We start from the raw sequence: 27226 nt of genomic DNA on the forward strand, positions 1-27226 counted from the left end.
TTATATCTTTGTTTTTTTGAAAAAAAAAAGTTTTTCCGAGTAGGTACTTTTAATTACCCTATCTTTCCGTTTATGTTATAACTTATAACTTATAAGAGTACCTAAATAATTGTTTAAATATAGGTACAGTCTGAATGAACTAAACATTACTAGAATCAATGATGGTCGATTGTAAATAAATAGAACACCTCCTGTACATTTCCACTAAACCGAGTAAACTGACTATAAAGACGCAAAGGGATTTAAGTCTCACAGGGGTGTTTACGCCACCCCATTTCGCTGAGTGCATTGTATGCAGTCAGTGTACCTACAACCCGTTATCGAGCGTTTGTTGTATTGCCGATATAGTGTAGTCAACTCACAATCAGTACGTGCCTTCGAAGCTTAGAGCTGCTGCTGAATACAGGCTTACCTAAAATTGAATACAAGGCTATAGCCACGTATGGTGCGTGTTGTGTTGTGTGGGCTAGGTTGTAAGGGGATGTCGACGACGGCGATGGGTCGCTGCTCGGCGTTCGAAGCTAGGCGCTCGGCGCTCGGCGCTCGGCGTTCGGCGTTCGGCGCTCGGCGCGTTGTCGAGCTCCGCGCCGCGGTGGTCGCCGTCAACACGACTCATTCCACTTGGCGCGCTCAGACGAACGGCGCGCCCCTCCATTCATTGCCGATCTGTACGCAAGAGTGGCACGACGTTGCCGCCGCGTTTATACTCTTAACTTTTTATTTCCAGTCAACTTTACTTTTATTTCAAGTGAAAGTCTCGAATATTCATATTGAAATCTCGAGCAAAGTTTAATTATTTAAACCTTAAAATTTATACTTTAACAAACAAAGCTCGGAATAGTATACACGCGAAATTGTTGAAACAACTCTCGCTTGCAGTAATTTCATATTCTTCATACATAGGGATTTATGAGATCGTGAAGATTGCAACATCACTTTCAAATAGCAGACGACGTCAAAGGAACGAAAATGTCGAAAAAACATCTCCACAATCAAGCTGCTATACCGTTAGCTCCTGCAGTATTCAAGGTAAGAGTTAATTATTAGTTTTTTGAATTATTGCGAATTAAGATTTTTTTCTCTTTGTTTTTTTTTAATAATATTTATTGTTTGTTACATACCCTTATAAATCAATTTAACATGGAACCTGTAACATAAGGTAGACTAGTTAAACTAAGAAAAGTCTGCAACGATTTTGATAGCATACGCATTGCAAGTGTTATTCAATGCGTCATAATTTCATAGAGTTTGACGTTTAAAATAACACTTGCACTGCGTTGTACACTTTTCTTGCTCTAACTCTACGTACAGACCTACCTACACAATTTTGCACTAATCATAACCAGTACCTAGCAATAACCATAGTCAAGAGCTTTGCGATAATGATTTATTTAGTAAAATTAGTTTGCCAAGTACATTGGAACAACGATTTAGAATAGGTAATGGCAGTAAATTAATTACACTCGGGTAAAATGAGTGTGTTGAACTTTATTGAAGACTAAACGAGTAACTAGGTACCTATAGTAAGCCCAATTTATATGGGATTGTTATTTATATAATACATATACCTCACTAAATGAGAAAAAAATGTTAAATTAGTGTTGAAATGGAGAATCGGGTACATATTTAGTATAATTACTAACTATACGACTTTACATTACACTGAATAATTAAAACCTACGGCGCGTGATTTTTCCTTGAATGTTGTTTGAAACTACAGCCGTAAGCGGAAAATGATGTATTTCTTGCCTACTGTAACGCTGACGTACTCTACTGTTTCGATTACGTTGGCAAGCAAACTATAATATTATAATAATATTTATTGTTTTTAGCTATGAACTGTAAATAAAAAATATAAATAGGACACGGGGTTACTGTGGGTATGTAAGTACCTACTGAGTGTATTTTTTTAAATTTCATAGGTACCTCTACTTGGTCATGGTAACGGTGATAAAACCATAAAGATAAGGTGAACGTCCCAATATTTGAAGCCCTAATTCCAATAATTGCCACCTTGTTACTCTTGTTAGTCATCCCGTTTGCTATATGATGGGGCACTGCGAGTGCCTATTACTGAGACATTTACCTTGTACAGTCGCCATCAGATATAACGGAGCGGCCACGGCGCTCACAAATATCTGAACACGCCTCTATTGTCAAGGCGCTAGAGTGCGTGTTCAGATATTTTTGAGCACCTCAGCCGCTTCGATATATCTGATGGTGACTGTATATTTACAAAGGTAAACACTTCATAACAGGCAATAACTTTCATGTCACGCTAAGCGATTTTTGGGCAATGTCGTACAGATTTATGTGCCAATTAGGTGTAGTAGCGTCTCATACTTAGGTATAATTTTTAACAAAAGTACGTAAGGTTTACTCGGGTAATTCCGAATGTCGAAAACTGTCGGATAATTCCGAAAAAAGACTTTTATTATGATGGAATTAAGGGTGATTTTCATCTGAATTTCGGAATTATCCGACATTCGGTATTACCCGAATACACCTTATCTACTTTGTGCTTACTAAACTCTTCAAAGCAGGTATCTACTTTCAATTATCAGTTTGATTACTCATGCTCTAAACCAATTTATGACTATATACACAGTAAAACTGTCAGGCGAGTAGGTGCAATTATAGTACTACTTTAAATTACAATCATTACTGATTAATTTTTACAATAATCGTAAAACAGTAAACTATTATCCTCACAAAGTTACGTCGGTTAGGTCACACGTATTAAAGGCAAGGCATTTACTTTACTTGCAACACATATCGTTTTCTAGCTATTTATCAGGAATTACGTTATGTTATATGGCTTTAAATATTTCCCTCTTTTTTGGTCTGCATATTTTACACCTGTTACTTTAAAAGTACTAGAAAGTTCGACCGTTTTAGGTACATAAGTACCAAGCAGCGCTTACACCACAGTAAAATGAGTTCATAGATTACCTAGGTATAGCAGTAAATCAACTATTCATTTAGCAATAACTATCTATTGTATTTTATACATATACCTATGTACTTTCAAAACTTTACCGAGACCAAGTACCTAGTTTGAAACGTCTGCCGTTTAGTATTTTAAAACTTCACACTCAGTTTCCAAAGTTTTTAACAGGGACCACAGTCCACATTGCAGTGCATGTCATGATCTTAGATAAATTTGGCTCTCTATTACTTTCTTTTTCAAGATTCAAAAGGGTCGGCCGCGGCCCGGAGCCGTGTTTTGGGAAATCCCTTTTCTAAACTTTCAATCTGGAATAAACTAAAAACCCAACAGAGAGTTTACCAATAGGAGATAAGATACTCGTACGATATCGGCACAACATTCACTCACCTAAGTTCCGTGCATGCTCAGTAAAGTGGTAGGTACTACTAATAATCATGTATATTATGAAATATATCATTTACTCTGTTTAAAATAATCGTAACTTAAATATATAGGTGGATATAGTTACAACAGCGAGATTTCAGCAAGAACTATAAAGATTGGTAAATTAGATAAAATTTTATTCGGTGCCAACTAGGTGTTTTTATTTTATATACCACCCAGTGTTTACTTTAACGATCACATGTTCAACAATATCAAGTTTGGCAATCCATCATAAACTAGATACCTGCATGTGATGTACCTACTACCTAACAAACGCGCTACACAAATAGCTCAGCATGCCGCGGCGTAGTAGAGAAATTTCTCATGTTTCACGAATAGAGCGACGTATGAGTTTAATACTTAATCAATGTCATACTAACATTGTTTTTATTCTAAACACTTAGGTACAATGGAAATACCTAAGTATCTGCGACTAGGATGATGCAAAATTTGTTAAACTTAGAAATTGTAATTCAAAAATAAGTTTTGGCAAATAGGTATAGATTTTTGGTACAAGCTTTTATCGCTGACTGTACTTTTCCTTCCGCCGCCGCCATATTGTCATTCTTTGACAGGTTAGACCTTAAAGGCAGTGAAGGCAAAAAACTGAAAAATCCCATCCGGTATAAAGCCACGATTGATAATTGTGTAAAAATATTATAAACGGCTATTAAATTTCTCAAATTAAATATTTTTTTAATAATACACAAATGTATCATAGTATTATTTAATACTCGTAGATCAATCAATCTTCAATCGTCTTGGATCGGAGGAGTAAATGCGAACATATTTACATACATACATTATAATGTTTTCTTCTAAAAGAAGTTTGATACGGGAGCTTACTGCCTGCCTGCGTAATAGGTAATAGCTGTGGGTAATAGTATAGTAATAGCTAAAATAAAAACTTTTTACAAAAAAAAGAAAACCGACTTCAAAAAGGATGAAATAAAATATTATCCTTTTTAAGTCTATGCGTTACCAACTGATATGTTTGAAGTCGGTGCCAAGCCAAGTAGTAAAGAATACCCGTCAAAAATAATCAGTTTTATAACTATAAATCCCATTAGAACTATTATAAATGTGTAAGTAATTCTGTCTACCTCTTTGTCGCCTTTTCATGGCTATCTTATAGGGAATTACTTAGCGTCACAATCCTTTTGCAAAAAAGGACAGGAAAACTGAAGTGACAAACGCGTTATAAATATTTTAATAAATAATTTCAGGATAAATATTACGTATATTGCGTCAAAGTTGACGGTTGGGGGTTTTAAGTTATCCTTAAGATTTAATTTAAAGTGTACTTACTGTTTCTTAAATTTTTTTGATGTTAAAATGACTTTTATACCTATACACACGTTATAAATTATAAATAGTCTTCGCTATGAAACGAAACGTCTTTTTTGAAATTAGATACATTCAGGAGGTACCTACATAATTTTTGAGTTGTTGAGTGCTAATCTTTTATTCAAATATTTTATTAACAACCGGAAGTTAGCTGCCTGCTATGCTACTCAATCGTCATCTTCCTCGAGTTTTATAAACTATTCTAATTCTTATTTACATCAAGTACCTATATTAAATAAGTTAGTTGCATCCATGAAAGATCAAGTAAATTGTAATTAAATAGGGAGTGATTGAGCGTGGTTAATTATACCGACCGCGTGATACCCGTCGGCGGCTGCACACTGGCACAGGCACACTTCACGTGTCCATTCTGTCGCGGCGTCGGGTGGCGCATTGTTCATGCGATACACGACCACGAGTATGTTATTGTTCAGGTAACATTATTGGCGTACTTACTATGTCTGTGGAAAATCTATAATAAACAACAGCTGAAGAAAGGTACCGTTCATTTTAACGTTGCACTTATTAAGCGGCCGGATAAAACCCAACTTAATTATTTTGCATCACACTTGCGCAATAAGCTTACTATTTCACGTAAGTGCAGCGGGAGCTAAAGTGCATTTTACTCCCACGGAGTTATAGTTTTTTTTAATTACCTATGTCACTAACTCATACGAACCAAGCAGCTTCAGAGTAAAATACATACTTGTTAAATGTGAAGATATAAAATGAGTTTTAGTTTCTAAATACTAACGTTTATAATTGAATTGTTTTGCTCATATTTAAAAATACATATTTAATTTTATTGATATAATAAATAGTCGTTTAAAATATATTTAGGTACACAGTTTTCAATCGTGGCTGAATACCGGATGGGTCCGTGTCTTCCTGCCTGCCTTCGATTTTCCAGTCATAAAATGATAATATGGCGGACGAATGTCTGAAATATAGCCGTATTTAACAATTATTTCGCTTAAATTAAAACCGTGCCTCATCCCTTTGGTTGTGTTTTTTATTAATTTATCGCCACTCGTTGCGAATATCCTACTTTATACTTTGTATCATATCGGGAATCGGGAAAGTACTTTCCGGGCCTAGGTCGCATCGATAGTTTAAAGGGTCATATGTACTACTACTGTAAAATGTACCTACGATAGACGTGCGGAATTCATTCACACTGCGAAAAGCTGGGTAAATCCGTTTTACTGAACCTACTGCACCTTAATAGATAAGGCATCCATGAAGGCATCCAGTTTTTTTAACAATTCGGTGAAATGGAACAGCTGATGAGAATCTTCGTTTTTTTTAACTTGTTGTTGGTTAAAACTTCTTGTCCTGGTTGCATAGTTTTCGGTAAACTTTTGGCAGTTGATTAATTTGGTAATTTACGCTCCTAGGTACCTATAGATACCATAAAACATGAAACACAATGGTTTAATTATGGCGGTAAAAAATAACTTGGACTCAAGGTCAGTTGTGTCTATAAAGAAAGGAAGCTTCGAATGGCAGACTCGTTTAAAAACTTGTGTGCCAAAAAGTTCGGTGCGGCGCGGCGCGGTGGTCTCCAAGGAGTTTTCTTACAAGGGGAGCAAGTACCTATTGTCAACAAAGCCAATAAATAAAATGTGCTCTATTTCTTTAAAGTTAAAGTTTAATTTCACTTGGTAAATGGGAAAGAGGACGACGTGCCGAGCGAGAGGTACGAGGGAGACCTCTGTCCTTTTCCTTCAAGTATTTTGCATGTAATTTATAAGCAACCTTCTACATTGATAAAATATATACATATAAAATAACCTGTGAACTGCAGACCTCGCGAGCATAACTTAAAACTGAATAAATGGCTCTACCGTTTTGAAAAAAATCCAAAAACTGAATCGAACCTAATATGGTCTGTTTAGCTGTAGCCACATTAATTAAATTATAATTTGGTTGTCGCCCTAAAGAAATAATGGGACAAAGGTCTCCCTCGAGTACATACGAGTTTTTAGGAGACGAGAGCGCAGTCTACTTTAACATGCCAAACCTGAGGTGGTCGCTGGCAGCCGGCGCGCGCACGGTTACGGCGCCGGCGGCCTCGCGCGGCGCGTGAGAGTGGAGGAGGCGGTCGCGGCCGCGAATCGCTCGCTTACTCACCGACATAGCCTGCTTAAGACGTATTTACATTGATGACAAACCAAACTAAAACATAAAATGTTTGTGTAACTGACAATTAGATTACACTTGTCTTTTTGCAGATATTTGCTTTTTCACATTTTATAAGTGAAGAGCGCTTTGAAAAAATTTTTTAAAGTGTTTGCATTTGTGTTATTAATTATCCTTTATTTGTAAACAAGAAAGGCGGATCTATTTTTATTCATTTGCTATAACAGAATCTGAAAGTTATTCATTCTTGGAACCGTATTCTCGCGTTAGCAAACCGGTTTAGCAATGTACACGCGGTTTTATTCGTGCGAGCGTCGCGCTTGGCCAACGGAAATTTCCACAGCGCTCGGGTCGTCGCGGGCGCCGCGCGCGCCCTCTCCCCTCACCCCGCAACCCGTCTCGCCACTCCGCGGTGCTGAATACCATTCTTATGGCGTTCTCCCCACTTTAGTCGCCAGATTTAAAATTTGAATGAAGAATGAACTCAACTTTACAGTAGGGGCGATTGTCTCCGCTCTAGCTTGTAAACCGCACCCATAATCTGTAGCGCTGGCGGAAATCATAGTACCTCACGAACAAACGAATTTCTTGAACCTGATAACAAGTTTCATCATGCGATAACCAGTGGGAACTTGCTTGGTTCTAGATCAATTCGAATAAAAAAAATCGAAAATACAATGCAAACTATTGAAATGCGGCTATTGTATTCACTGCTACCTGAGACCCCAATTACATTCCTTGTTATTATAACAATACCAGAGGATAGTTTCTCAGAATGGTATAACCTATTAGCACTTTACATATTTGTAAAACCTATGAAAAAGTTTAAAATACAGCTGTGTTTTGATAAAGCGGTAGATGTGAGCCACTCAGAAATCAAAATACCTATTCCGCCGAGAAGCTTATCACTTGACCAGTTGGTAGAGCCGAATCATAAATATTGTAATTTGATTATATTAAAACGTATACTTAATTGATTCAGAATAATTTTATCGTTAAATCGTTGTTCATTTAACTTAGCCATAATTTTAGTTAATATGCATTTTGCCCAATCGATGAAGCCGTTAATATTATGACTGTATGTTTGGATGGATAGTATACAGTAGATAGGGTAGGCATTATTACATAATTTATTCCTACCAATACTGGGCCGATTCTTGAATTTCGACCACTTGATTTCGTGTATTCCATTAAATAATATCTCCACTAAGTATTAAGCATTTAAGTTCTACTATAGTTCGTTTTTTTTAGCATTAGAAAGATCTCCACAGAAGCAAGCGTGCAGTTTTTATCAGGCTCTTTAATTGTTAATAATTATTGAATTATCTAATGTAGCATGGTCAATACATATAATTTTCTTCAAATTATTACCACTAAAAGTCCCGGATTTGGAACCACAAGCTTACTTCTACCAAGTTCTTACTAATGCTAAAAAAAACGGACTATAATAGAATTGCAATCGAGTGGTCAATACCACTAGATTACAAATTTCGATCGCTCGTATTTTAAAAATTTGCATTTCGGCTTTTTCCACCAATTTTCGAATGACGAAATCGAGCGATCGAGTTTCAAAAATCGGCCCCCTTCAGAAAGACCCCTTTAAATTCGAATGAAATTTCAAATTTGTCTTATTTTATTGACGGCGTTGCGTTAGTTATTGATTCCGTACACCACCTGAAGGGTGCAGATAACAGGAGCTCTATTACTAAGCTTACGCGTTGTCTATCCGTCCGGACGTCTGTCTGTCTGTCGGCGGACTCTATCTCAAGAAAACTTATAAACGTATAACCGGTAGACAGGGTACACAAATTTTTTTTTAGGTTCTGATCTGATCCTTCCAGTAAGTATGTCGACCACTTCGACTCCTAGTTTGCTTGCAATACATTGCGTCTTAGAATAAACGTTAAAGTGTATTAAAAATCAAACCACAAGTGTTTTTGAAAGTCGCTGAACAAATGTTAGTCAGTATGTAGGCTGTCTACAGTTTAATTTTTTGCTCATATTACAGGCCACACCCGTTATATGGGAAGCACGGGTAGGTACAATAAAAGCATAATAATTGTTTTCTTTTTATCTTAATAACGGTTAAACTTACAAAAGACAAACTTGGTAGATAATAAAGAAAACTATTTTGTAAGTATAATAACTTGAACGAACAGGGATCCCGCGGCGCGGAGGGGCAACTTCGACTCACACGTGGCCGGTTTTTCATGAGTTACACTGTGCAATATTTATACAAACAAAATGTAAAAAAACTACAAGCCAAAAAATTTATAGAACGTTTTATCGTAACGTAACGGTATTATCGAGTGCTTATTATTCAAGGGAGCGTCATAAATTGTCAGGTACTTATTTAGTTGACTTTTGACTAACAAGTCTAACAACGTGTTATATATTGTGAAATTATCAGCTTAAAACATTTTTATTTTTAAATAAACAGAACCACTCGTTAGTTGAACAGACAGTGTTCACTATAATGGGGTTCTATTCGTCACCCTTTTAAGTAGGTACGGAAACTCGTTTTTTTGTGCAATACATTTTAAATTACTTTAAATATTAAATAAATAAATGATGTCAATCTCGCAGCAGTAATGCAGCTGCATTTGCCATCCAAACGCCGTCTAAAAATACACATGATTTCATTTAAATAACTATTAAAAGTGCGTTGATGTCTTTTATTTATGCTAGGTATCTTATTTGTATAAAAAAGTTTTGTATAATTTGTGTAGGTATAACTGGTACTTATAAGAATTATGAAAAACTCACTTTACCGAGTTTATAACGGCCTCCTAGCCTAGTCGGTAGTCGGTAGTGACTCTGCCTGCGAAGCAGGAGGTCCCGGGTTCGAATCCTGGTAAGGGCATTGTATGTACATCACAAATTTTTGGTGCAGCGGAGTGGTGTTAACGGAATTGGTATAAGTAAATAATTTCAACCCTGATGATTAATCAGCGTTAATTACGTTAATATTAACTTTAATTTACCATTTCAGTTGAAATTATCTATACCAATTCCGTTAAAACAACTCTGCTGCACCAAAAATGCTGGAAAATGTACGATCATTTACGAGTAATGGATGTTTTCTGTATATAAGTATTTGTATATAGATATGTGTATATTATATATATCGTCGTTTAGTACCCACAACACAAGCCTTATTGAGCTTACTGTGGGACTAAGTCGATCTGTGTAAAATTGTCCTATAATATTTATTTATTTATTTATAATTTTCTTAATAAGACCAATGTTATATTTGAGTAGATATTTTCGTACCTGACTGTATGCATTAGGTACGAACATTGAAATGAAGTGAAGAGCCCCACGCATCGTGGGTGGGACGCAGGCGCACTGGCTGCCTTCTTGGCCTTTCACTGACCATTGTTCCGACGTACTTGAAATACTAATTAAATCTGAGCAAAATAATATATTTATAATCTCAACTAATATTTGTTCTACATTTCATTTTGAAAACCGCAAGTAGAAGCCTTACAACTGGCAGAAATATTTTCTTTATTTTGACGCTAGCCAAATGCCCTAGTTGAAACGGAGATCACCAGGGCATTTTGTTTTCGTATATCGTCGCAATTCTTAATTAATATTTTTTGTCTACAAGGTCTAAAGCTTACAGAGTTGTTACAGAGCCACTAGTGTTGCATGGCGTCCAATAAAATTTAATAATTACTAGATCGGAAGTAATACGCACCAAAATGTAGGTATTATTAACAGAACCAAAAGTCAAACAATCTAGTCAGTCCCCGTGAATAGTAACATAGGTAATGTCCTCTCTGAGAGTTGAATCAGCCACGTAGATGATACAGCTAAGGTAAAGAATAAATACTTACGTTACATCTATGCAATGCAATACACAACCCTAATATTAAGCAAAATGGTGGTGTCCAAATATTTTTGGCAAATAGGTCGCATTGATATTTTAACCGTAGAGTGCCCCCTTAATACATTCACGGTGTGACGTCACAATATTGCGAATAATGGGACAACTGACTTACTTGATAAGATATAACAGAAGTAACAGAAGTATGCTACTCCGAGCCAAGCGCTTCTAATACTTTCAAGAGTTTCATTACGCCTATGCTAGTAACTACCACGCATGTTTCGAATATAAAAATGTTTCTCAGCAGTCAAGATATGAAAATTAAATTAAGCTCAAACAATAAAACCTAGCGCACAATTATAAAAATTAAAAACCTTAAAAAAATACGGTCAGAGCGTTAAAAGCTTGAACTTTTCAAATCATTATTTAATGCATAGGATTTTAATAATAATCCCTCATCAAAGGGGTCGATGGATCTAAAACATAGACACTTATACTAAACTGTACATAGGTACTTATACTAAACTGTCTGGATCAAAAAATCCGTACTGACATGGCTTTACCATCGATTAAACCGCACACGCACCGTATAAGTTACTGATAAGATAAGAATAACGGCGTCCTTGACGCTGGTTTGTTCGTTCATGCCCGCCCGGTCGCAGTTATGATTTGTTCCTGAGGGCCTACCGCGAACCACGGTCGACGTGTTGCCTCTCTGTCGCACTTGTTAATTCGTACGTAAGTGTGACAGGGAGGCAACACGTCGAACCTGGTTCGCGGTAGGCCCTCTGTATGCAATGTAAGTAGGTACAGTCAAGTGTAAAAATATGGGTGCATGTAATTTAATCTGAAATATGTCTCACAGGTATTAATTATCTGGCCATAAAAGTACACTTTAAGTAGGTACAATAAAAAAATGAGTTTTTTCTAATTTAAAAGCTAGAGCCGGTGTAGCTTTATTTGACTGTCATAAGCGCATTGTAAAATGCCTACTTGAATAATAAACTTTCTAAATCATTTATTAACTAACTCTTAACAAAAAACTTCAATAAATACTCGTAGTTTCATTGATTTGTCCATGTGTTTATTATATCCCATCTATTGGCTACGCGCACGACTGTGGGCCGCCTGGCAGCTATGGCCTAGTATTAGTTATTAAAGTTAATTTAGTAGCTTCGTTTGATAAACGAAAGATCAAGTTTACGTCGTAGGTACGTCGCCACCTGCCATAATATGTTACACAACGAAAGCAGCAATAATATCTGACGTGTCATTATTTGTAGAGCCACTAGAGCGTACCGAATCGCATATTTTTGCAGCCTTAGAAGAGTAACATATTATTGGAGGTGGCTGTACAAGATAAAACTCGTTGTTGAGGAAGGAATTTGCTTTAAAGAGAAGTAGATCGTGTGAATAAAATTAAGGTACCTAAAATATACTGACGACATAAAGCGAATTCTGCTCCTGAACAGTTCGTTAAGAATGACGACGACGAAACGGGTAGGTTGGTATTTTAAACTTAATTTAATAGATATATTAGACATATTTGTAGTCCGGCTCCGTACTTTAAGAGGTAAATCAGAATCCTTATAGAATCAGTTTGCTGCCCGTCCGTTTGTCTGTCTAGCAAGACCCTTTATCTTGGGGAATGCGTGCAGATATCGAGTTGAAATTAGGTGTATATTAGTCCTATAGGTCTGGTCTTTAGTCCCTTGACTTAGCTGTGATAAAAAGCTGAAACTATGAAGCTGTGTGTGAAACGCATACCTATGCCGCAAAAAAACGTATATTTCGACACTCTCAAGGGAATCAAAATGTATAGGGTACTTCCCTTTGACCTAGAACTATGAAATTCAAATTTGGCACATATGTAATATCGTCTATCACTACAAACATAGTACCATCCAAATAAATTAGTAAAAAATAAAAATAAGTTAAAAACACGTTAAATTACGCACGGAACCCTCGGTGCGCGAGTCCGACTCGCGCTTTTCCGGTTTTTGTATTCTTGTGGTATTTTATAATTTTATATCATTTTGTCATTGTCTGTCTATTACCTACAATAGGTACCTAGGTATTTTTGGGTGCATGTATCATACTAACATATTATTACAACAGTCGAATTTAAATAGTTGTAGTTTTGTAGGTCCCTATAGTTTTGATGGACAGGTTGCTAGAGTGAAACTAGGTTTGGCTGACGTGTTTTACGATAGTTAGTTAGATAATTCCAAATGGCGCAGCCCACCGCGCCCAGCTGCCGAGCCTACTTTGATGTTGGCTGCTGAAAAACCATTAAGTATGTGTGGTTTCTGTTAAATTATTTATTACTGATATATTCCCTAATGGTTTTACATTGGAACATATTACGAGTACCAAGCTATTTAGCGGATGGCGCTGGGCCTAACATACGGCGCGGCGTTGCATGAACAAGAGATTTCCTTTGGCAGGATTGGTCCTTAGGACCCAGGGATCCATCCCAAAATCTGGGTGGCTCCACTTCTTAAATCCATCCTTGGGTCCTAAGGACCAATCCTGCTAAAGGAAATCTCTTGTTCATGCAACGGCGTGGTTGACCTTTTTTTGCTCTGAGCAAACACAACTAATTGTAAGTAGAGCTCTGTAGATTGAACTTACAATGGGTTATAATGATAATTTTCCTTATTCATCGTTTTTCGAGCCCGTACCGATTATGTGATAATTTAATTAGGACATTAGTGCAAGCACATATTAAGTTGAACATAATACAAACATGCTCTTTAAGCTATTGTAGTCACATGTAAACAATGGTGTAGACTTTTAAAAATAGTGCCTTCATGTTTGTAGGTAAAGATGATGTCACATAGAAAATTTCTTGCACACATAATAAATATAATAAGTTTTTGGCAAAATAATCGTTTTTGGTACAAGCTTTTATCGCTGACTGTACTTTTCTTACGACAGACAACTAATACTCGTCGAGACAATTCTAAAAACTCCTAACACTATTAGGTTGCGTTGTTTCACCACAAAGTTCCTATGGCTACCTCCTGTCTCTATCATCAGATCAGCTCGATGGTACCATAATATTGCATTGGCATCCGATTTATAGGTACCTACATGCATGCAAAATTTCAGCACAATCGGAAACCGGGAAGTGGATCAAATTTAACTTGCAAGACAACGGGACAGATTAAAGTAAATAAAAGCTTGTAATAATTTTTAAGAAAAAAAAACCGACTTCTATGGGGCCCGGTGAAAGATTATGGTAGATGGTGCACTATGTAGAAAAGGAGGTAAAACCAGTACTTTCTAGTAGCATTTCGTTTCCGTAAGGGTCGTCCCAACTAGCAAAATAGTCGTATAAGAATTGATTTACTCAGCCTGTAATCGTATAACAGCCGAGTTACGGTTGTTGAAACACCAATATATCGTATAATAGCGGTTAACTCGACTATTTAGCAATTTTCGCTAATTAGTGCTATAATCATGTCGTATAAACGTTTATAGCACTATCTTTTAGCACTTTTATTCCACCTTTTAATAAATGCTGAATTAGCGCTACTAAATCACTTTTATTCAGCATAATTGTTCTATTAAAATCATATAACAGCTATAGAATAGCTAATTGTCTGAATAAGGCGCTTTAATACAACTGTTACTCAACTCTCTTCTCTGTTGCTATAAAAGCCTATTAAAAGCAATCCAATAACCATTTGGCAACAATGCTGCTGTAACAGCGCGCTTATATCATAATTCGGGTAATGGGGCTCAAACCGCTGTTATAGGAGCTGAAGTGTATTTACAGGTTTTATTCAAAATGTATTCAGCTTAGAGTACTTTTAAAGAGTTTTGAACTACATTAACAGCACAAGTCAGCCATGTTGTACGTTTCAATATAGTCCGGTGGCCAACTGCATGAAACCCTACCTGATAAAAAAATAGAAAATCCTACTCTGTAGGGGTAGCTGACTTTTAGTAGCATCAACTGCTCTTGGTCGGCCGCGGCTTAATTTCGCAAATTTTGCGTAAATGGCAAAATAGTGGCACAAAAATTCATCAAAAAAAAAACCCCATCGTATAATAGAATGAAACTTGCAGGGTAGGATAGCTGCCTTTGAGGACAGCAAAACAAAAGTGGTCAGCTACATCCTGTGTTGGCAGGTTCCTGTGTTCGACCGAATTTGTGGTACCACGTGACAACTACAATTTACCTCATCGAAAAATAGAATGAAAAAAACTGATTGTAATACCTACATTAAATTTGTTGACGTATGTCTTGGTCGGCCTCACCTTAGCCTGATAGCTTTTGCAGTCCGTCCGCATTAAAAAAAATGGCAGCAATCCTACCATACAAGTGACATTCTATTTTTCGATGAAGTAAATTGTAGCTCACGTGGTACCACAAATTCGGTCGGACACAGGAACCTGCCAACACAGGATGTAGCTGACCACTTTTGTTTTTTTGATGAATATTTGTACCACTTTTTTTGCCATTTGTGCAAAATTTGCCAAGTTAAGCCACGGCCGACCAAGAGCAGTTGAAGCTGCTAAAAGTCAGCTACCCCCACAGAGTAGGATTATTCTATTTTTTTATCAGGTAGGGTTTCATGCAGTCGGCCACCGGACTATAAATCCATAAACATGGCGACAACATGTGCTATAAGTGTAGCAGTAAACGCAGTTACTCGACTTATAGTCGAATTAATGAGATATAACAGAAACTAGATCGTGTAAGCAAATTTTTACTTATTTTAATTAATATTTTTTTATTGAAATTTAAGAAAATAGGCGGCCCATGAATATATATGAACCAGTGCCTTTGGTTTTATCAATAAAGTATTTTTCGCGCTAGGTTTTACTGTATTACGTGTACTTACAGACAGTAAAAACTTATGTACACAATCACGGTAAAAATAAATGTCATGGATGACAGCAGTAAAAAAATACTTAAGTACCTTTTTGTTTTATTAGACACTTGAAGACGATTAGGCCTCAAACTTAATCAAATAATTGAAATATAATCGCTTACCTGAGGTCGTTTTTAGCACATATTTGTTGAATAAAAGCATTTACTGCACTCTTACACATTCAAAATGCCGAGTAAAAGCAATTCGGCTACTTTTACGAAACATTTTTGCCGAGAAAAAGCAGTGCGGTTGCTTTTATAGAACACTTTCACTGAGTAATAGCAAATTGATAATGTTTATAGAACAAATAATCGAATAAAAGCACTACCGTTGCTATTAAAACACTAGAAGCGCTTTATATCAACTTTTACTCAACTCTTACAGCATCGATTTGCTTCTTATACAGCGCTTACTCTATTTTTATAACACTTTTAGTCTGTATAAGTGCGCCTTTTCGCGTTGAGTAAACGCTTACAGGACTTTTATTCGACTGTTTTTACACCGTTTATAGCACCAAAAAGCGAAAATAAAAACGTGCTCTCAACTTTTATAGCACATAGATTTGCTAGTTGGGCGTAGTTCTAGCCTAACCTAACCCACTTCTCTGATAGCAGTTCGGTTCTGTGAGGATCGCAGTTCGAGCCTAATCAAACCCACTTTTCTAGTAGCATTTCGTTTCTGTAAGGCTCGCAGTTCTAACCAAACCTAACCCACTTAACGGCGCATGCGGTGCGGTGTACGGGGGTTTGAGCGGGAGGGGTTTGGCATCATCATACTTTATACCTACATTTTATGGTAGGTAATCATAGCGGTTTATTTAGTTTAGGTATCATAGGGGTTTTCCGGGTCAAGGTCCGGGTCTCTGAGTCCGAGTCCGGGTCCGAGTCCCGGTCCGAGTCCGGGTCCGGGTCCGGGTCCGAGTCCGGGTCTGGGTCCGAGTCCGGGTCCGAGTCCGGGTCCGGGTCCGAGTCCGGGTCCGAGTCCGAGTTCGAGTCCAGGTCCAGGTCCGGGTCCAAACCGGATCCGGGTACGAGTCCAAGTCAAAATCGAAATTCGAAATCACCAAACGTGTACTATGCGTCGTTGAAGAGTTCTGTTCTGATCATCATCAGCAGTTCCACTTCATCAAATGCGACAGTTTTTAATGTAAATGCTTGATTTTATGATGAAAACACAGAAAATTCTATACGTATGTCTTTAAGATTTGAGGAGTTCCCTCGATTCCTTATGGATCCCATCATCAGAACTCGAGCTTGTCAGAAATGTGGCTTAAAAACTAAACTTGCTTAACAAACATAACGAAGAGGACAAATCGCCAAACGTGAACTATGCGTCGTTGAAGAGTTCCGTTCTGATCATCATCAGCAGTTCCACTTCATCAAATGCGACAGTTTTTAATGAAAATGCTTGATTTTCAGATGAAAATACAAAAATCTCTATACGCATGCCTTTAAAATTTGAGGAGTTCCCTCGATTTCTCATGGATCCCATCATCAGAACTCAAGCTTGACAAAATTGTGGCTTAAAAACTTAACTTGCTTAACAAACATAACGAAGAGGACAAATCGCCAAAGGTGAACTATGCGTCGTTGAAGAGTTCCGTTCTGATCATCATCAGCAGTTCCACTTCATCAAATGTCACGTTTTTGAATGTATATGCTTGATTTGTTGATAAAAACACAAAAATCACCATATGTATGCCTTTAAGATTTGAGGAGTTCCGTCGATTCCTCATGGATCCCATCATCAGAACTGGATTTTGACAAAAACGGGACCAATCTGTATGCATATACATACAATCAAAAAAATAATTTTCAAAATCGGTCCAGTAATGACGGAGATATGGAGTAACAAACATAAAAAATAAAAAAAATAAAAAAAATAAAAATAAAAAAAAACATACAACCGAATTGATAACCTCCTCCTTTGGGATTTGGAAGTCGGTTAAAAATAGGTTTAGTACATAATGCAAAAACATACGGTTTTTGTGTTAATTGTCATTTGTAGTTTTCATGTTAATTCATTAAAATGGCAACTGGATTAGAGTTAAGCCACGAAAAGTCTGAAGCGATTTTTATAGCCCTCGCAGTGCCAGTGTTATTTATACGCCATAATTTCATAAAAGTTTGACGTTTAAAATAATAGGTACTTGCACTGCGTGATGGGCTATCAAATCCGCTGCAGACTTTTCTTGGTCTGACTCTAATTTATCTTAAGCATTCATATATCGCTCAGGATTTTCATATCAGTTCAGGATTTACCTAAACACGCTTAAAGGATGACGGCCGAGCCCGAGCCGAGTTCTATTCAGTGATCAGTTGATCACGTGGTGCTTTCCATAGAAAACAAAGCGCCGGAAGCTTCGGTCTGCCCCGGTCCGGTCTAGCGTGTGTCATCCTTAACACAAAATTTCAACAATAATTTTTAAGAAAAAAAAACCGACTTCTATGGGGCCCGGTGAAAGATTATGGTAGATGGTGCACTATGTAGAAAAGGAGGTAAAACCAGTACTTTCTAGTAGCATTTCGTTTCCGTAAGGGTCGTAGTTCTAGCCTAACCTAACCCACTTCTCTGATAGCAGTGCGGTTCTGTGAGGATCGCAGTTCGAGCCTAATCAAACCCACTTTTTAACCGACTTCCAAATCCCAAAGGAGGAGGTTATCAATTCGGTTGTATGTTTTTTTTTATTTTTATTTTTTTTATTTTTTTTATTTTTTATGTTTGTTACTCCATATCTCCGTCATTACTGGACCGATTTTGAAAATTATTTTTTTGATTGTATGTATATGCATACAGATTGGTCCCGTTTTTGTCAAAATCCAGTTCTGATGATGGGATCCATGAGGAATCGACGGAACTCCTCAAATCTTAAAGGCATACATATGGTGATTTTTGTGTTTTTATCAACAAATCAAGCATATACATTCAAAAACGTGACATTTGATGAAGTGGAACTGCTGATGATGATCAGAACGGAACTCTTCAACGACGCATAGTTCACCTTTGGCGATTTGTCCTCTTCGTTATGTTTGTTAAGCAAGTTAAGTTTTTAAGCCACAATTTTGTCAAGCTTGAGTTCTGATGATGGGATCCATGAGAAATCGAGGGAACTCCTCAAATTTTAAAGGCATGCGTATAGAGATTTTTGTATTTTCATCTGAAAATCAAGCATTTTCATTAAAAACTGTCGCATTTGATGAAGTGGAACTGCTGATGATGATCAGAACGGAACTCTTCAACGACGCATAGTTCACGTTTGGCGATTTGTCCTCTTCGTTATGTTTGTTAAGCAAGTTTAGTTTTTAAGCCACATTTCTGACAAGCTCGAGTTCTGATGATGGGATCCATAAGGAATCGAGGGAACTCCTCAAATCTTAAAGACATACGTATAGAATTTTCTGTGTTTTCATCATAAAATCAAGCATTTACATTAAAAACTGTCGCATTTGATGAAGTGGAACTGCTGATGATGATCAGAACAGAACTCTTCAACGACGCATAGTACACGTTTGGTGATTTCGAATTTCGATTTTGACTTGGACTCGTACCCGGATCCGGTTTGGACCCGGACCTGGACCTGGACTCGAACTCGGACTCGGACCCGGACTCGGACCCGGACCCGGACTCGGACCCGGACTCGGACCCAGACCCGGACTCGGACCCGGACCCGGACCCGGACTCGGACCGGGACTCGGACCCGGACTCGGACTCAGAGACCCGGACCTTGACCCGGAAAACCCCTATGATACCTAAACTAAATAAACCGCTATGATTACCTACCATAAAATGTAGGTATAAAGTATGATGATGCCAAACCCCTCCCGCTCAAACCCCCGTACACCGCACCGCATGCGCCGTTAAGTGGGTTAGGTTTGGTTAGAACTGCGAGCCTTACAGAAACGAAATGCTACTAGAAAAGTGGGTTTGATTAGGCTCGAACTGCGATCCTCACAGAACCGAACTGCTATCAGAGAAGTGGGTTAGGTTAGGCTAGAACTACGCCCAACTAGCAAATCTATGTGCTATAAAAGTTGAGAGCACGTTTTTATTTTCGCTTTTTGGTGCTATAAACGGTGTAAAAACAGTCGAATAAAAGTCCTGTAAGCGTTTACTCAACGCGAAAAGGCGCACTTATACAGACTAAAAGTGTTATAAAAATAGAGTAAGCGCTGTATAAGAAGCAAATCGATGCTGTAAGAGTTGAGTAAAAGTTGATATAAAGCGCTTCTAGTGTTTTAATAGCAACGGTAGTGCTTTTATTCGATTATTTGTTCTATAAACATTATCAATTTGCTATTACTCAGTGAAAGTGTTCTATAAAAGCAACCGCACTGCTTTTTCTCGGCAAAAATGTTTCGTAAAAGTAGCCGAATTGCTTTTACTCGGCATTTTGAATGTGTAAGAGTGCAGTAAATGCTTTTATTCAACAAATATGTGCTAAAAACGACCTCAGGTAAGCGATTATATTTCAATTATTTGATTAAGTTTGAGGCCTAATCGTCTTCAAGTGTCTAATAAAACAAAAAGGTACTTAAGTATTTTTTTACTGCTGTCATCCATGACATTTATTTTTACCGTGATTGTGTACATAAGTTTTTACTGTCTGTAAGTACACGTAATACAGTAAAACCTAGCGCGAAAAATACTTTATTGATAAAACCAAAGGCACTGGTTCATATATATTCATGGGCCGCCTATTTTCTTAAATTTCAATAAAAAAATATTAATTAAAATAAGTAAAAATTTGCTTACACGATCTAGTTTCTGTTATATCTCATTAATTCGACTATAAGTCGAGTAACTGCGTTTACTGCTACACTTATAGCACATGTTGTCGCCATGTTTATGGATTTATAGTCCGGTGGCCGACTGCATGAAACCCTACCTGATAAAAAAATAGAATAATCCTACTCTGTGGGGGTAGCTGACTTTTAGCAGCTTCAACTGCTCTTGGTCGGCCGTGGCTTAACTTGGCAAATTTTGCACAAATGGCAAAAAAAGTGGTACAAATATTCATCAAAAAAACAAAAGTGGTCAGCTACATCCTGTGTTGGCAGGTTCCTGTGTCCGACCGAATTTGTGGTACCACGTGAGCTACAATTTACTTCATCGAAAAATAGAATGTCACTTGTATGGTAGGATTGCTGCCATTTTTTTTAATGCGGACGGACTGCAAAAGCTATCAGGCTAAGGTGAGGCCGACCAAGACATACGTCAACAAATTTAATGTAGGTATTACAATCAGTTTTTTTCATTCTATTTTTCGATGAGGTAAATTGTAGTTGTCACGTGGTACCACAAATTCGGTCGAACACAGGAACCTGCCAACACAGGATGTAGCTGACCACTTTTGTTTTGCTGTCCTCAAAGGCAGCTATCCTACCCTGCAAGTTTCATTCTATTATACGATGGGGTTTTTTTTTTGATGAATTTTTGTGCCACTATTTTGCCATTTACGCAAAATTTGCGAAATTAAGCCGCGGCCGACCAAGAGCAGTTGATGCTACTAAAAGTCAGCTACCCCTACAGAGTAGGATTTTCTATTTTTTTATCAGGTAGGGTTTCATGCAGTTGGCCACCGGACTATATTGAAACGTACAACATGGCTGACTTGTGCTGTAAATGTAGTTCAAAACTCTTTAAAAGTACTCTAAGCTGAATACATTTTGAATAAAACCTGTAAATACACTTCAGCTCCTATAACAGCGGTTTGAGCCCCATTACCCGAATTATGATATAAGCGCGCTGTTACAGCAGCATTGTTGCCAAATGGTTATTGGATTGCTTTTAATAGGCTTTTATAGCAACAGAGAAGAGAGTTGAGTAACAGTTGTATTAAAGCGCCTTATTCAGACAATTAGCTATTCTATAGCTGTTATATGATTTTAATAGAACAATTATGCTGAATAAAAGTGATTTAGTAGCGCTAATTCAGCATTTATTAAAAGGTGGAATAAAAGTGCTAAAAGATAGTGCTATAAACGTTTATACGACATGATTATAGCACTAATTAGCGAAAATTGCTAAATAGTCGAGTTAACCGCTATTATACGATATATTGGTGTTTCAACAACCGTAACTCGGCTGTTATACGATTACAGGCTGAGTAAATCAATTCTTATACGACTATTTTGCTAGTTGGGACGACCCTTACGGAAACGAAATGCTACTAGAAAGTACTGGTTTTACCTCCTTTTCTACATAGTGCACCATCTACCATAATCTTTCACCGGGCCCCATAGAAGTCGGTTTTTTTTTCTTAAAAATTATCTAGTAGCATTTCGTTTCTGTAAGGCTCGCAGTTCTAACCAAACCTAACCCACTTTTGTTCGGTTCTGTGAGGATCGCAGTTCAAACCTAACCTAACCCACTTAACGGCGCATGCGGTGCGGTGTACGGGGGTTTGAGCGGGAGGGGTTTGGCATCATCATACTTTATACCTACATTTTATGGTAGGTAATCATAGCGGTTTATTTAGTTTAGGTATCATAGGGGTTTTCCGGGTCAAGGTCCGGGTCTCTGAGTCCGAGTCCGGGTCCGAGTCCCGGTCCGAGTCCGGGTCCGGGTCCGGGTCCGAGTCCGGGTCTGGGTCCGAGTCCGGGTCCGAGTCCGGGTCCGGGTCCGAGTCCGGGTCCGAGTCCGAGTCCGAGTCCAGGTCCAGGTCCGGGTCCAAACCGGATCCGGGTACGAGTCCAAGTCAAAATCGAAATTCGAAATCACCAAACGTGTACTATGCGTCGTTGAAGAGTTCTGTTCTGATCATCATCAGCAGTTCCACTTCATCAAATGCGACAGTTTTTAATGAAAATGCTTGATTTTCTGATGAAAATACAGAAAATTCTATACGCATGTCTTTAAGATTTGAGGAGTTCCCTCGATTCCTTATGGATCCCATCATCAGAACTCGAGCTTGTCAGAAATGTGGCTTAAAAACTAAACTTGTTTAACAAACATAACGAAGAGGACAAATCGCCAAACGTGAACTATGCGTCGTTGAAGAGTTCCGTTCTGATCATCATCAGCAGTTCCACTTCATCAAATGCGACAGTTTTTAATGAAAATGCTTGATTTTCTGATGAAAATACAAAAATCTCTATACACATGCCTTTAAAATTTGAGGAGTTCCCTCGATTTCTCATGGATCCCATCATCAGAACTCAAGCTTGACAAAATTGTGGCTTAAAAACTTAACTTGCTTAACAAACATAACGAAGAGGACAAATCGCCAAAGGTGAACTATGCGTCGTTGAAGAGTTCCGTTCTGATCATCATCAGCAGTTCCACTTCATCAAATGTCACGTTTTTGAATGTATATGCTTGATTTGTTGATAAAAACACAAAAATCACCATATGTATGCCTTTAAGATTTGAGGAGTTCCGTCGATTCCTCATGGATCCCATCATCAGAACTGGATTTTGACAAAAACGGGACCAATCTGTATGCATATACATACAATCAAAAAAATAATTTTCAAAATCGGTCCAGTAATGACGGAGATATAAAGTAACAAACATAAAAAATAAAAAAAATAAAAATAAAAAAAAACATACAACCGAATTGATAACCTCCTCCTTTGGGATTTGGAAGTCGGTTAAAAATGTTATATAGTTATTACGAGTGTTCTAATATTATAGAATTAATCGATGAATGGGTCAAACATAAAACTGTGTTCGCGTCTTTTCTGTAGACAACTAGACATACACAAAAGTTAAGGGCTACAAAGGTAAATTTTCTTATTTAACCCTTATCCACGTGAAAAGGCACTCCTTTTATTTAAAGAACTATGATAAAATCATTACATTACCTACATTACCTAAGCTGTTAACTATTGCCCACAGGAGAGAAAAATGTACAGTTCGCGCGAATACACTAGTTTTCTCTCCTGTGGGCTTAACAGCTTGTGGGCATGTAGTTAGGTAATGATTTTATCATAGTTCTCTAAATAAAAGGAGTACTTACCTTTTCACGTGAATAAGGGTTAAATAAAAAAAATAACCTTTATAGCCCTTAACTTTTGTGTATGTCTACAGAAAAGACGCGAACACAATTTTCTGTTTTACCCGACTGTGAGTTATGTGAGTGCGGAAATATGTTAGAAGACGATGAGTAGCTGACTCAAATCATGACTGTGAACGTTATTGTCTAGATTGCTAATAATTGATATCATAGGTAAGAACATTCTGCTAGCCATGCGACTGTATCCAGAATCAATTTAAAGGGTCCAAGTTCACTTTATAACAATTATAACTGTTTGTGTGCTGTTCCATGAAGGACGTTTAATTACCTACCGAACTTATTTTTTTTATTGTTAATTAAAATGCTTGGTATCAAGAACACGATGTAACTAGGGTCAATGCGTCAGTTCACAGTCCAGTGCCTGTTTCCGTCCACTTGGCGTATTTGCCACAAATAATTTTTGATAATTTCAAGAATTGCCAAAATTCCAGAATTACTTATAAATATGCAATTTATATTAAAATTATACACAATTCTTTGTGTGGCAACTACGCCAAGTGGACGGAAACAGTCACTGGACGGTGACCTGGCGAAATGACTCTTATGTGTAGATATTTTTCAAATGTTATAAACAATATTTGGACTCTCTAAAATATTTATCTAACTATACCTTATCTAAATTTGTCTGTTTTATGGCAACCATCACAAATCGCGACATGACCGCTAAATAAATATGTATCGAGTCCGTACACCGCTAACTCACCCGCCAAGTTTCAAGTGAAGTATGGCTCGGCCACGAGTGCAAAGTTGGCGCAAATTAGGGTGGTTGGAGTCTGTTCAATTCAAATCAAATTCAGTAAATTTATTACTGACAGTTGACAGTGTTGACACTGAGTCGGGGACATTGCTACATTAGCCGCATAAAAACTACCTAGGGAGTCACAAGCTCTCAAAAAACTAAATCGAAAATAATATGACATATCACATAATAATCTTACTAACTTTCGTTAAAATTAAAGCTCGGTGTTTTCTCGGGATTCCCCTGAAAATTTAACGAATGTCAATATTGAACAAGACACATTAAAGAAACATATGTTTCAACTATCAAACATTAATGAATAATGCTGTAACAGCACTTCGCTCACCGGTTTGAAGCGGTTGTAGACCGCAATATGTGTCAACATGCGCCGCGTTCGATTTATAAACACGTCGCGTTGTAGTAGTGAGAGCGCTCGGACTGGGCGGCTAACATTGCCTACCTACCTTCATGTATGCTCAATTGGTAATATTTTAAGAAGATAGCCGATTCTTCATAAAACGTAGTTCCCATTTTCCTCTCCGGATATTAGGGCCGTTCTACCGTTTCTTACCGATTTGGTCACCGAGCCCAAATAAAGTGTCAAAATTACTATATTAACAAGTTAAGTATTTATTTTATTTATTTATTTAAGCCTTTTATTCTCACAAATATCACAAATTTTGGGTGGTTTTACACATCATATTATTAAAGGTGAGGTACCCATTTTTGGGCAAAGGCCTCCTCCAAGCCCTTCCAATCGTCTCTGTCTTTTGCTTGTCGAGTCCATGTGTTTCCAGCTATCTTCGCTATATCATCTACCCATCTTCGTTTTGGGCGGCGTCTTGGTCTTGTCACCTCGCGAGGGTGCCAGTGCAATACTCTCTCAGTCCATCTATCATCTCTGAGTCTCGCAACATTAAGTATTATTGAAATGAAAACTTCTTTAGCGGCGCTGAGCACTTTTTGAGGTGGGAAAAAAATGATAAACTCGATTCAGCGTAACGCGTAACGTAACGCTGACGTCATGTGTCACGGACAATGTTATTCACCAAAAAACTTTAGTCATAACGTATCATAATCAGGTCAATTATTTAAAACTGTACTTTTATATTAAGCAATAAAGCTCAATGTTCTAATCTTGTACGGGCTGAAATACGAGGACCTCACAGTTACATTCTAATTTTATATATGTAATTCAATAAAGCTACATCTTGATGAAATCGCTAATAAAAGTGAACTCTATTACTGGTGAATAAAACTCAAAATATCATGACCAAATATATTTAGATGCGAGGTCTGCAAGGTAACTTTACAATTTCTATTCGAATTTTAAACAATTAACGCTACAAATTTAAGCTCACTGGCCAGCAATTTCAGAACTAAAGTTTTTCAATAAAAAGGAGGATGGGTCAATTACACATAGTGCTGCAGACATTTTGGACTAGTCATTGAGTTTTCACTCCTGTCGGCACTCCCAGAGTGCAACCCGTTGTTCTTTTTTTTTTATTATGTTTCTGTGATACGTAAATTACGCCTAGTTTAGAATTGATATAAACTTAATCAATTATTAAATAAAAATAAAATAAGTGTTCCGTAAACAAAGTTTTGTACTGAACACTAAAAACGTGCGAAATCGTCATTTCCCACCTACCTAAAATCCTACCCTTTGAGTTCATGATTAAAAATAAAAAAAAATAAAAAAAATATTGGGGGACATCTTACACAGATCAACCTAGCCCCAAACTAAGCAAAGCTTGTACTATGGGTGCTAGGCGACGATACACATACTTATATAGATAAATACATACTTATAAACACCCATGACTCAGGAACAAATATTAGTGTTCATCACACAAATAAATGCCCTTACTGGGATTCGAACCCAGGACCATCGGCTTAGCAGGCAGGGTCACTACCCAGTAGGCCAGACCGGTCGTCTGTTAAAAAAATTCTATTATTTACAAAGAAATCCAATTTTTTTTATTGATTATAACTAAGTGTATAATTAATATTATATTAGTTTATACCAAGCTCAACTAGAGTAAAAATATCCCAGAGAGAATTATACAAAACACTACGTTGCGTTACAAGATAGGCATTGTCGACTTTGGAGTCAAAACCACCGGGCTAATGTGGGACTGGGCAGATAGGACGACATATGTACCCTGACAGACCTAAGCTAAACTAGCCACGTAACACCGGAGTGGTGGGCGTAGGAGATGAAGGGACGACCCTGGACGCATTTGTCAGCAACTGGACGAATACTGCACTTAATCGGGAGGATCGGTAGCCTATGGGGGAGGCCTTTGCCCAGCAGTGAAACATCCAACAATCCTGTCATTTTGTCAGTCAAATAGTCAGTAAAATTCTTGTTATTTCTGTCCTCCAAAATTATTTTCCGCGGTTTCTTCAGAACTGATGACTTCATGACTTTCCCCGTTAATAAGTTTATAAAAGTCCAGTATCTATGTACAGGAAAAATACTTATATAGTTGTAGGCTCGTTTAGGTAAATAAGTATATAGCAATTGTGAGGTTGTGTAGGAATTTTGAAATATTCTTAAGTATTCAGTTCCTATTAAGAGGTACATAAGTATCTATTAAGTATAGTGTAGTTGTATCTAGAGCGCGGGCTAATTATGGTATTACGGTAGTTTGTTTACAAAGATCTGACCATTGAAGCGAAGTAACATCACTCACCTTCCGGATTTTTCCTAGACAGGTGCCTCAAGGAAATGAATACTCTACCTGGTCTAGAAAAAACAATATAGATGTTTGTGGCTTAGCTAATAATAAAAATAGAACCATTATTTACAATCAGTACGCAAAGATCTGTAGTTTTCTATCAGTCATCATAAATCAAATGCGTCATAATTAGCTACTTGAACGAA

At 37.4% G+C, this 27226-nt stretch overlaps 1 protein-coding gene across 1 annotated transcript in view; it reads left to right on the forward strand.

The window, feature by feature from the left end:
* The first annotated feature begins 616 nt into the window (after positions 1-616).
* Positions 617-27226, forward strand: part of LOC134678943 (proton-coupled amino acid transporter-like protein CG1139) — a 50590-nt gene continuing 23980 nt past the window's right edge. Inside the window, exon 1 of the mRNA XM_063537698.1 lies at positions 617-1029. Within this exon, the coding sequence (XP_063393768.1) occupies positions 970-1029 (60 nt within the window). The 5' untranslated portion in view covers positions 617-969. The remainder of the gene's footprint in view (positions 1030-27226) is intronic.

This window comes from Cydia fagiglandana, chromosome Z, assembly GCF_963556715.1.
Source record: "Cydia fagiglandana chromosome Z, ilCydFagi1.1, whole genome shotgun sequence".
Taxonomy (NCBI): domain Eukaryota; kingdom Metazoa; phylum Arthropoda; class Insecta; order Lepidoptera; family Tortricidae; genus Cydia; species Cydia fagiglandana.